The 12,255-nt window shown below is 38.8% G+C and overlaps 1 protein-coding gene across 2 annotated transcripts in view; it reads right to left on the bottom strand.

The window, feature by feature from the left end:
- The window catches only part of DENND1B (DENN domain containing 1B), a 155,653-nt gene that overhangs the window by 34,905 nt on the left and 108,493 nt on the right, over positions 1-12,255 (bottom strand). For both annotated transcript variants that reach the window (XM_054165461.1, XM_054165460.1), the window contains one exon: positions 8,959-9,084. In XM_054165461.1, the coding sequence (XP_054021436.1) occupies positions 8,959-9,084 (126 nt within the window). The remainder of the gene's footprint in view (positions 1-8,958; positions 9,085-12,255) is intronic.

The following is a 12,255-nucleotide window of genomic DNA, read 5'->3' as shown; positions in this document are numbered from 1 at the left end:
GGGCAGACTCTCTTCTCAGTTCTGTCATTCTTCCAAAAAATTTCCAGGCAGCAAATTGTAACAACTCCTTATTTATATATATTTGTGGTTCTTTCTGCTACAGAAAAAAAATATTTCTGGAAATACAGAGGCTTTATGAGGATGCAGAACTGACTAGATGACAGCTCACAACATATTATCATAGAATCAATAAGGTTGGAAAAGACCTCAGAGATCATCAAGTCCAACCTGTCACCCAACATCTCATGACTAACTAAACCATGGCTTCAAGTGCAACATCCAATCCCTTTTTGAACACCTCTAGGGATGGTGACTCCACCACCTCCCTGGGCAGCATATTCCAATGGCAAATCACTCTGTGAAGAACTTTCTCCTCACCTCCAGCCTAAACTTCCCCTGGTGCAGCTTGAGACTGTGTCCTCTCACTCTGTTGGTGGATGCCTAGAGACCAACCCCCACCTGCCTGAACAATCTCAGCTCCCTCAGCCTCTCCTCAGAGGACTTGTGCTCAAGACCTCTCACCAGCCTTGTTGCCCTTCTCTTGGACACGTTCAAGTGTCTCGTCCTTCTTAAACTGAGGGGCCCAGAACCGGACACAGTACTCAAGATGTGGCCTAACCAGTGCCGAGTACAGGGGCACAATGACCTCCCTGCTCCTGCTGGCCACACTATTCCTGATGCAGGGCAGGATGGCATTGGCCCTCTTGGCCATTGGCACACTGCTGGCTTGTGTTTAGGCAGCTGTCAATCAGCAGCCCCAGGTGCCTCTCTGTTTGGGAGCTCTCCAGCCACTCCCACCCCAGCCTGTAGCTCTGAATGGGGTTGTTGTGGCCAAAGTGCAGCACCCAGCACTTGGACTTGTTAAATGCCATCATGTTGGACTCTGCTCATCTGTCCTGCCTGTCAAGGTCCCTCTGCAGAGCTCTCCTACCCTCTAACAGATCAACACCTGTTCTCAACTTGGTGTCACCTGCAACCTTACTAATGGTGGACTCAATCCCCTCATCCAGGTCATCAATAAAGATATTGAACAGGATTGGGCCCAGCACTGATCCCTGAGGGGCACCACTAGTGACTGGCTGCCAGCTGGATGTGGCACCATTCACCACCACTCTCTGGGCTCCGCCCTCCAGCCAGTTCCTAACCCAGTGCAGAGTGCTGCAGTCCAGGCCACGGGCTGACAGCTTGGCCAGGAGTTTGCTTTGGGGGACGGTATCAAAGGCCTTGATGAAGTCCAGATAGACTAGGAAATATTACATTTAGGGCCAAAGAGAGAAAATGTTATTTTCAAAATATACTATTTAGAAAAATTAAATCTAAGCTATGCCTCTACTGCCACTGTCTCAATTATCTTGGAAATGATGAAAGAGAGAAAAAGAGAGGTTATCCCCCAGCAGAAGAGAAAGCAGGCATGATTGCTTTCCCTTTCATATCAGAATGGGAAAAGAGAGTTTCACCTGATGGCACTTCCCCCACCCGAGCTGTGTACCAGAAGGCCAGGAAATGGTAGCTCAACACACACTTTTAGTGCATGGCTATAATATTTTCCCAAATACTTTCCTTTAATCGCTGGATGCTTCAGATACTTGGTAAGCACTCATGCATCTGTTACCTTATCAGTATAGTTCACAGACAGAATAACCAAAGATATTCCTTAGCTGAAAATTTATTTAGATCTGTAAGAAGTTCATGTCCAAACATCATCTATGTTGTCAGAACCTACTGACAGCAAGGTTGCTTTAAAAAATTCAGTATGTTTAAACCTCCTACCTGTTCAGCACATGGAAATGAGAAAATTTGTTGAAACCTGTAGAAATTCCACACTGAAGTTTTCTCAGAATATCTGCTCTAATCTTACTGAAATGGCATTAAATGATACAATTATCTCGTAGCTCTGTTTGTTCAAGTTGTTTTCCCAACAAAACTCTGACAAATCTTCAAGAATGTTATTGTAAAATTAAAGCCTTCCGTGGTGCTACTCTGAAAAACCTAATTATTGAATCAATATGAATAAAATCAGCTTCAGCAGTTTTTGTACATAAAGCTTACAACATTCTCATTTCTGCAAGTACAGCCAGGGATCTTTAGAAACTGAGTTTTGGAGGAATGTTCCACTGATGGTTAACTACTAGACCATCAAATGGCCCCTGTCGTATTGATCTACAATGTACTTTCAAAACAAGTTTGATCAAAACCCAGTGGGGACTCTATACTGAAAAGTAGACAGCTAATACTCAGACCAAACAATCTATGCCCAAACAAGCTATCTGTCCTTTTAACAACAGTTGCTATAGAATTTTCTTCCCCTTTCATAGCTTGCCACACACAGCAGGAATTTCTTACACTAAGCTACATGCACATTTTAAGCAAGCTGTTTATACAGACCTCAGTGGAATGTGAAAGCAGTGAGCGCAAGCAGGGTGATCATTTGAAAAGGAAAAATAACCCACATTAGAAGGTATGTTTGTGCTTGCTAAATCTAGTGATATTTATCTTGAACAAGAAGTACAAATGTTATAACTCCTTATTTCAGAAAACATTCATGTCACTTTAGCATGAGATGACTCCTATCAACTATCTGTACTACTGCTATAAGTAATAGCATTTAACATGGTAGCTATCTCTTATTACATAAAGACTACAAGGTAGGTGAGCATGGACATAGCTTCTTTGGATTCATATAATTTATTTTTTTAAACCCAAAATTTTATGCACTATTTTGGTTTGGATGTTAAATTTCTCTCTTTAAAATCAAAAGGACTACAAAGCTGAAGTTCCATCTGCTGCCACACCATTGAGAGACAAAGGCCAAGCAAGTATGACCTTTGATTTTACTTAGGAAATGAGTAGAAATCTACTTTGAAATTTAAAATGACAAAAAAAATTCTGCAAAATTTGCAAATTTCCTGCAATCTACCAAAACCTGAATAACTAAAGATTCACAATTAAACCTTATAATAACCCCTTTCAATGTAATATCTACATTCTGTGAGGCAATACTATGGTCCTTCAGACAAATTAAACAATATGGTTTTAAATGTGAAATAACAGTATCACAGTATAACTAAGGTTAGAAGAGACCTCAAGGATCATTGAGTCCAACCTGTCTCCACAGCCCTCATGACTAGACCATGGCACCAAGTGCCATGTCCAATCTCCTCTTGAACACCTCCAGGGACGGTGACTCCACCACCTCCCTGGGCAGCCCATTCCAATGATGAACGACTCACTTGGTGAAGAACTTTCTCCTCACCTTGAGTCTAAACCTCCCCTGGCGCATCTTGAGACTGTGTCCCCTTGTTCTGGTGCTGGTTGCCTGGGAGGGGCACAATGACTTCCCTGCTCCTGCTGGCCACACTACTCCTGATGCAGGGCAGGACACCATTGGCTCTCTTGGCCACCTGGGCACACTGCTGGCTCATGTTTAGGCAGCTGTCAATCAGCAGCCCCAGGTCCCTCTCTGGGAGCTCTCCAGCCACTCTGACCCCAGCCTGTAGCTCTGCATGGGGTTGTTGTGGCCAAAGTGCAGTTTTATGGAAGTCACAATAAACTGTTTAGCAGGTATTGTTGCATAGGGTGGTTCTGGATTTAAACACCAACTGTGCTTTGGCATTTCATTACTCTTTGGTTCTGTACTCTGCTGTAATTTTGTCTAATTCTTGGGGGAGAGATAAACAATTCATTGCCCATTTCAAGAGATCACAAAATCATGAGGGTTGGAAGGGACCTCAGGGACACTTTCCCCCTAGATCAGGTTGCCCAGAGCCACATCCAGCCTGGCCTCGAAGACTTCCAGGAATGGGGCTTCCACCACCTCCTTGGAAGACACCTGTCTTCAAAAGGCTTCATATTGAAACTCGATTATAAGCAATCATTACTTATGCATTCTCAAGTAAGAGAGGTACATTCTAAATCTTAAAGTATCATTTTTTCCCCCCTAATATACTATTTGATTGTATTATTATGATGTGTTGTGTATTGAATACAATAACTGCATCTGTTGGGAAGTTGATGTCACTACTTAAACCAGTGTCAATATTGGCCCAAAGTGCTCCAGTCAGCATTCAGTTAAAGCTGGGTCTGGCAGAGTGTGCTATCTTCAAGTTGGAAGTTATCTCAGCACCCTGGCGTGCTGATGAAACCATCAACTTCCTCTGCTGAGCATTCCAGAGCAAGTCATTAGCCCTTCCTCTTAATTTCTTAATTTCTGATGAGTGATGTTCCATCACAACTTGAAACAATCCTGAGTTTATTTCTTTTTAACATCAAGAGATTTGATGAAATTTTCCCCCATAGAGGTGATTTTTTTTTCCAACTAATTCTTTAAGAAAAGCCAATTTTTCAAAGGTAGAAAATAAACTACTGGTGCTTCCATTCCATAAGCTTTTAATAGGCATGAGAGGATTTATCTGAAATACATTTGAAATGTATTTTTCTGGCCATGCTAAATTATCTTTAAAAGAAAAAAAACCAAATCACACCTGTATTTCTTCTTGATGTCTGCGGCTCAGGAGCAAACAACTTTTCTGCTTTGCTGATTTTCCTGATGATGTTAACATTAATCTCTGTCATGGTGAACATTTTACACTCTTTATTTTTTCACTTGTTCCTCATTCTCTTATCTGCCTCTTTCTCTCTAGACACAGATTGGGAACATTGTTTAAGAGTGTTTTATGCCATATACTGTTTTGTTAACTGACCATTCTGTATATGATGAATTTAAAAAAGTTTAAAAATTCTTTGCTTTCACCTGCAAGATTTGCACAAGTGCACAAGTAAGGCCCATTTCCCATCACAGACTCTTGTGGTTCTTGTGTAGTACAAGGAAGAATGCCACAAAATTACCCATGGAGAATGTGTAAAGCAAATCATCTATAAAATCCTACAATGTTGCACATAATTGATTGTGTCAGTCAATGGATATGCAAAATGACACAAACTGCTGAGGTGGGTTGAATTTACCACCACCCACCCCCAGCTAATTTGGAGAAAATGCCCCCAAAATAAATTGCCAGACTAGCTCAATGAAAGCAAATGAAGCTATATTTACGAGCAAAACTACAATTGCAATCTTTGTCTCTGCCTCCCCCTACACACCTAATTCGGAAATATGGAACATGCAATATTATCCCATAAACAGGATAATTCCCAGATGCTGGACAACTTAGAGAAAACAGGCCTAACAAAAGACTCAAGGCTAAATTGTGACCTCTCAGAATAAACATAATTTGTATCTGTCCATGCATTTACATGATGTAAGAAGCACTTCTCTCACAACATGGTGATCACTGTAATGCCTCAGCAGAGTTAGACTCTCGTGATCAAAGCTGTCATGACTGATGTGACAGACCATGCAATAGATCACACTGCCTGAGTGTGAGGGTGAGCACCAAGTACTTGCCTTTCTATATTCCAGGCCTCCTTGTAGCAAGACACTTTGATTACCCTTATTGCCACTGCTGGAGACTTCCCCAAAGGTCCATGCTCACTCCCCTGTCAGAGCATCTCACCCAATATCTCTAAACAGACTGCAGTCCTCTAGGTGAATAAGACCATATACAAAAACAATATAATTTGTCATTCCATTCATGATATTTCGTTCTGGATTGGTTTTCAGTCATTTATCACAGTAAAGTGAAGACATTTTTTCAATCATCCCCATCTACTGTGCATGATCTGGATTCCTTCCGGAATAATCTAAAGCAGAAAATGAACCCCAGCTAGTTATAGGTATTAAGTATTTCACACCAGACTAAAATAAGAACCACTCTAAAGCTAGAAATGCAGACCATGTGGATGCCAGGTCCTGCCTGACAACTGCACTGTTTGCTCTACAGGTTCACAGGTAATATTTGCTAATGAATAGATGTAGAATATTACAAAAATACTCTTGGCTGTATTTGACTCCTTTTTTCAAATTCAGTATCTTGATTAAATCAGAAAACAACAATTATTTCTACTTTTCTTGAAAACCTTCACTGGATTAAGTTTTTCATTATCCTGTATTTCTCACAAGAAAATACAATCACCTTCATCTATTACATGTCAGATTTTGTCTGTATTAGAGTAGTCAAATTTTCCATATGGTCTTTTGGAGTTCCATGAACTCCTTTGAAGACCCCCTGAAGCTTCCCATTTTTCCCTTTCACCAATCACTTTGTTTCAATAATTGCTAGATGTTTGCTCAAGACATATTGCTACACTGAGAATAATCTGTCCTGTGCTGAAAACAAACCGTTGCACAGAATGAGTGCTGAAAGTGTTGGATGAGTACAGACACTATTAAAGCTGTTCTTTACTCAAAGTGAATATTAATGACAGTTGTTTCATGTTTCAAGTTAAAAATCATACAGAACACACTGTTGTGAGGGAAACAGTTCCCTTAAACATATTTTTCAACTTACAAGCAATTGATAACTATCCAAATACATGATTTTACTTTTCATCAGGATGTTTGCAAAACAAAAAATGGTACCCCAAAACCTCTCAGTTCTTGCTTGTGAAAATGATAAGCTTACTTATAGCAAAAGTATTCAAGATCTTCTTAAAAATATATTCATTTAAGTACAGCCTATACTAATTTTCTACATGAGTATTACCTGAACTCCTGAAAGAATGTATACTACCTCCACTGCTGTGGTTTAGGTTTCTTTATTTGATCAAGTACCACCAAGTCCAAAACAAAGGATAGTATTTTCTTTGCAACAACAATTCACAAATTTTGAGCTGAACAACTATGGAACAACTTGAATGTGGCACTTAGTGCCATGGTTTAGTAGTCATGAGGTCTTGGGTGAAATGTTGGACTTGATCTTTAAGGTCTTTTCCAACCTTATTGATTCTATGATTCTATAACTCATTTCTACTAAACCAGGACAGTTTGATAGATTTTTCTATCACAAAAAATTAGTAAAATACTAAATTAGTTAAAACTATGTGAACACAGCTCAAAATAACAGTTAAACTCTTTTTTTTAATTATTATTAAACATGCTTTGTCTTTGGACAAGTTGACACCAATCCAAGATATGCTGCTATCTGCCAGCAGACTTCTGTTGAAATATTCTGAAACAACCTATCTTAAAAATAAAAAAAATCAGGCCATAATGGTTTCATAAGTATAATCTTATGCACTTATATGCAATCAGTGAGGCCAAAAAAACCATCAAAAAACCCAGCACAAAAAAACCCCAAACAACCCACAACCAAAAATGGCGAAAGAAAATAATGCAGAAAGAAAAACTGCAGAGGTCACTTTGAGAAATGCTTGCCAGTTGAAATGAGGAATGGTGCACTGCTTCCAGTGCAGCACAAACATACAGATCTCAGATATGCCAACAGATTAACTGAAATAACATGCAAATCAGTTAAAATGAAAGCTTATTTCAACAGAGATGCTAACCAGAATGCTAAAGAATTTGTACATTCAGTTCAACAAACTCACCAAAACACAGGTATGACTGCAGCCTATTTTTGGTCAGAATAGAGGTTAAGGACATCAACCAGACTGACATCATTCTGTTTGTATACATCAAATGTAGGGTAAGACATTTTTTGACTTAGCAGCTCTTACTCTAAGCTGCCATGAGCTGGCACGGACTACCCCCACCTTTAAATGAAGGCACAAATTAGACAACTCCTCCTGAAGCAGTATCAGGTCATACCACTGTGGAATAAACAGCAATTACCTATTTTACTGAATTATTTGCCTTACTGACACTAGTACTGTACTGAACTCCAGTGATTTTGAAAATAGATACAATCATTTCGATATAGTAGGCAAACTGGTTTTGTGTATCATAGGGATATTATGACTGCTAACCACAAATACTTGAACTAAACCCTTAAACATTAGTTTATTTCTTCACGGATTTTTTTTTCATCTCAATAAACAATGGTCATCAGTGGCATAGAGAGCTAGCGTGCAAAATGCTCACAGCCCAAAAAAGACTACCTCTAAGTGAACCACTTGAGCAGAAGGCAGGCTGTGCCATACGTCCAGGAAAGGAGGAGCTGTTCCTCCAGGAAACAGCCTCATCTGGAATTAATAACTATCCTATTCATTTTCATCAAGCAATACCACATAGTTCCTTACCCAACAACAGAATGCACCACCCTCCTCACCCCCAAACATCTAACCACACACCAGCAGCTTTACAAATTTGATGCCTCAAGTCAGAATGATTTCCTTTTATGAACATCAGTATTTATCTGAATTTATCAGACTGTCAAAAATTATACCCTCAGAAGCTGATTCAGCTCAATCCATTTTATCAAACGGAACAACTAACAATAGATTGAACATATCACCGGAAAATAATCTGAACTAACAGACTTCACCAATCTCTAAGTTGGTTCTGATCAATTATTTTATCTCTGATAGGATCAATATGCACCACCCTCATAAACAAGAAAGGACAAAAGCCCCTAAAACATCAATCTACTGAGTACCAGCAGAATGTTCTGATGGGATGAAATGGTTTTTTAGCTCTGCTAACATCTCAGTGGTATCAAGATAAGTGTGCAATAGAAGAGATACAGAGTGGTGTCTGAATTCTGCTAGAAAATAAAAAGCTTCTGGCTCCAACCACAGCAAAGTCTCTAGATTACAGTGAAAAATGATGGAGGCTGAAAGGCATAGACTCTTCAATTCTTCACATTAAATCAGGGGAGCTGAGTGTCTGCACTTTCATTAATACAATCTGATTTTATACTAAATACTTTATGAAAGTGAAACAAGCAACTAGCTAACTTTGGATGGGTATTTATTTTTTGGTACAAGTCACCATCAGGAGGTGGTCTTCTAAACTCTCAATGTATTCTTAGCACAGGAGTGAGATTTGAAGCATTTTCTTTAAAATGTTTGAGGCTGGGTTAAAACATTTAATATTTTCCTTGCAAAGAATGAGACCCTACTCTTACAAATCAAGGGAATAAAGAAGTAAAGAATAAGCCTTACTGGTTTGTATCTCAGTGCATCTCTGTACGATCCAAACAGTGCTGCCTGTGCCCGAAGAAAGGCCTTGGCCACTCCATCACCCGTAGCTGTAGACTGCTTTTTCAGTTTATTTTTCAAGGCTGAGACCTGCACGACAGAGTGGAACAGTTAAATTAACACCTCAGAAATTGGTACAGCATGGTACGAACCCAATCAGCACGCAAACCATGGTGTCTACAGGTCAGCCAAAAATTCATCCTCCTCCTTGATAGCTTATCTTTTTAACTGCAAAGAGCACCTGCTGGTCTGTTAATTGAAATGAAACCAGGGGATGATGGTAGACTGCTAATGCAAATTGGTTTATGCTCTCTTTTTTCCCAAGGCCTCTTGACATAAATAAGCTTAATTATTTTACAGCAGAATGCATGTGAGCTACTTTTCTGCAGATTTTTTTTCCCTTATTCATAACATGTACCTACTTGTTTTGAACAATAACATTTGGATATACTTTATTTATACTGTGAAGGCTTAATTTTAAAGACTGTTAATGGCTACTTCCTACTCAGTTTCAGGCTTTTTTTTTTTAAGTCAAATTACTATCTTACATCATTTCTCAGGCACCATGGGAGTAGCACCTACCACCTATTCTCAAATTGTTGAGAAAAGTTTGTCTAAATTAAATGCTACATTGCTTTTGCAATTGTCCTGGAAGATAAAACGTGTTAAAGGCAAAAAAAATCCCACAACATTTAGTAGGCACCTTTAGTTAGGAAAAAACGTATGATACAAAAAAAAGTTTAGTGCTTGACTGAGCTTTCAAGGAAGTCTGTCATTTTTTTTCCTTTTTCCTCTTTTTGGCAAATGGCAATCACTGATTATTACATAGAATTAGAAGAATAAAGAGACATTTTAATTTAGGCAGCCCTTACTGGAGATACTTTGGAGAAAAAAAAAAAAATCATTTAACTCTGGCATTATTACAGCATTCTTTAAAGATGGGGAATTATACCCAGTTGTAGTACACACTCTATTAATAAATTTTCATCATGAGAGAAATCTGGAGAAGTCAACTCCAATTACATTGAATAGATGTTTCTACGTCACTCTGTATTGCAACATAACCAATAACACAATACTTAAGTTGCTAAATACTACACAAAGTAACATTCCAAGTTATTCTTTCAATGGAACATTATCAACACAGTCACCAAAACAGCTTTCATTCTTTTAGAAATACAGGCAAGAAGGAGTATCTTTTTGTTTCTTTATGCAAGCAGTCCTGACTGCTCTTGTAGATGATGATTGTAATTGAAGTGTCAACCTAATTAACAACTAAACTTTGAATAATGCTAATGAGAACTGAACAAGGCATCAGAGAAAAGACCAGCTCTACAGGTGATAAACCTTCACAGTAGTGACATTTTCTAGTGTAAAGTCACAGTTACTGTGATCTGATCAAAGAGAGAGACCCCCATTGGGTCCAATTATAACTATAGTTTTGAAAAAAAAAATTATTGAGTTATGATGTTCATAATCTATGCAGAAAGGCCTTTACAGTATAGGTCTTTTCCCCATAGCTGTGATCTTTTCAATTTATATCCAAACTCATAGATCTAGATAAAAGTTTAGAGCCTGATTCGTTTAGCCCATGGAAAGCGTACACCAAGGTTCATTTATGTTCTTCCCTTGCACCTCAAAAGAAAAAAAAAAAAAGAAGATACAAGCCTGAATACAAAAAACAGTTAAGCAGTTTAAGGCTGAAAAAACAAATGCAGGTCTTCATTTTGGGGTTTTTGGGGGTTTTGTGTTGTGGACCTTTTTTGTTCTGTACTGTATGATTATTAGTGGTTATTAAAAAAAGGTTTATTTAATTCTGTTAGAAACAAACGTATATAACCTTTGTATAAGGGAAATCTGCCCATCAACATTAGCTCAGCTGCACTAAAACAAAGGCAGCAACATGAGTTCAAAAAAAGAACTGTCACCCTTAAAATGTCTTTGCTGTCATGATGGACAAAGCAGCTTCTAAATAAAAGGGAAAGGCAGAAAATTTTCTTCATTCTTTTAAATTTACATTCTTCAAAATTATACCTTGTGAATTTGGGGGAATTATGGCAGAAAGTAAGACAGGTTAAAAGAGGAAAGACCAGAGGAATCATAGGAAAAAGTAGCATAGCATAACATAAATGGGTAAACAAAATGCATTAGGCAAAAACATGTTAGAAAACAACAGAAAGCAACATCTCTCACTTTGCTGCAGTATTGGTACATTATTAGTTAGATGGGCTGGCTGTTCATAGGCAGATTCTTCACCACAGAACTGCATTAAGTCAGATGCACATTCCTGTTCTGCCATTCAGGAGGGAGTCTGAGCCTAAGAAAGGCCATACTGAAGCTGAAAAAGAGTGCCTCCAACTTCTCCTCTTAGGATGCAATGCTAAAAGGCAGGAAGGGTTTTAATAGATCATTCTACAGAATTACTAGGAGCTCAGTGCTCTTAAGAAAAAGCCTGCAGAGATAATGTGGGCCACAACCCTGACTTCCCAATCATCACGACTGGAATCCTGACTCAAGCACACCTTAAGCACCTCTGAGGCCTTCAAGCTGGGGTCAGCAAACATGCGTACACTGGGGCAATGCTTTCTTGGGGCTTCTCCCGCCACCGAGTGATGGCAATCTCAACTGAGCATTTGGGTAGGTTGCTGGCAAATTCTCCCAGTTGCACAGTTTAATCAAAGATAAAGTAGATATTACAGTCAATACAGTAGGTACAGATAAGAGATTGGGTGCTTTGAACTACTTAGAAAACAGTACCCAGCAGGATTGTGATTGCTTGGAGCCATGAACCTAAAACCAAGGAACTGTGAGACCCCTGGGTGACATCATTAATACCTCTTAAAATTTCAAAGAAAATACACAGTTCTGGCTCCATGCCAAAAAAATACCAAGCAGCACCTTTATAAAAAATCTTTTCCTTATACATGCTTTAATCTGCCTACCTATGATTACAAATGCCAAACCTTTTTTCTCCCATTCTCTGCACACCTTAAGCAGAAAGAGCCTTTTACAAAGTTTAAATATAAAGAACTGCAAACAAACAAACCACAGGGGTTAGAATGCTGTTAGAATGTATTTCCAGTAGACAGCAGTGATCTGTTTCAGAAACTGCACTATTAATTTACACTAGAAGCAAACTGTTTTTATCTTCTCCTAGCAACAGCTTCTCATAGGATGGTGACTTGGGTTAGGCTGCTAAATGCTACCAATGAAGAGCTATCAGAGCTTCAGGAAGGTTTAAATCAACAGTTTTCCAGCTAT

Source organism: Dryobates pubescens, chromosome 11, assembly GCF_014839835.1.
Source record: "Dryobates pubescens isolate bDryPub1 chromosome 11, bDryPub1.pri, whole genome shotgun sequence".
In the NCBI taxonomy this organism is placed as follows: Eukaryota; Metazoa; Chordata; class Aves; order Piciformes; family Picidae; genus Dryobates; species Dryobates pubescens.
This window is presented reverse-complemented; position numbering and strand designations above follow the sequence as displayed.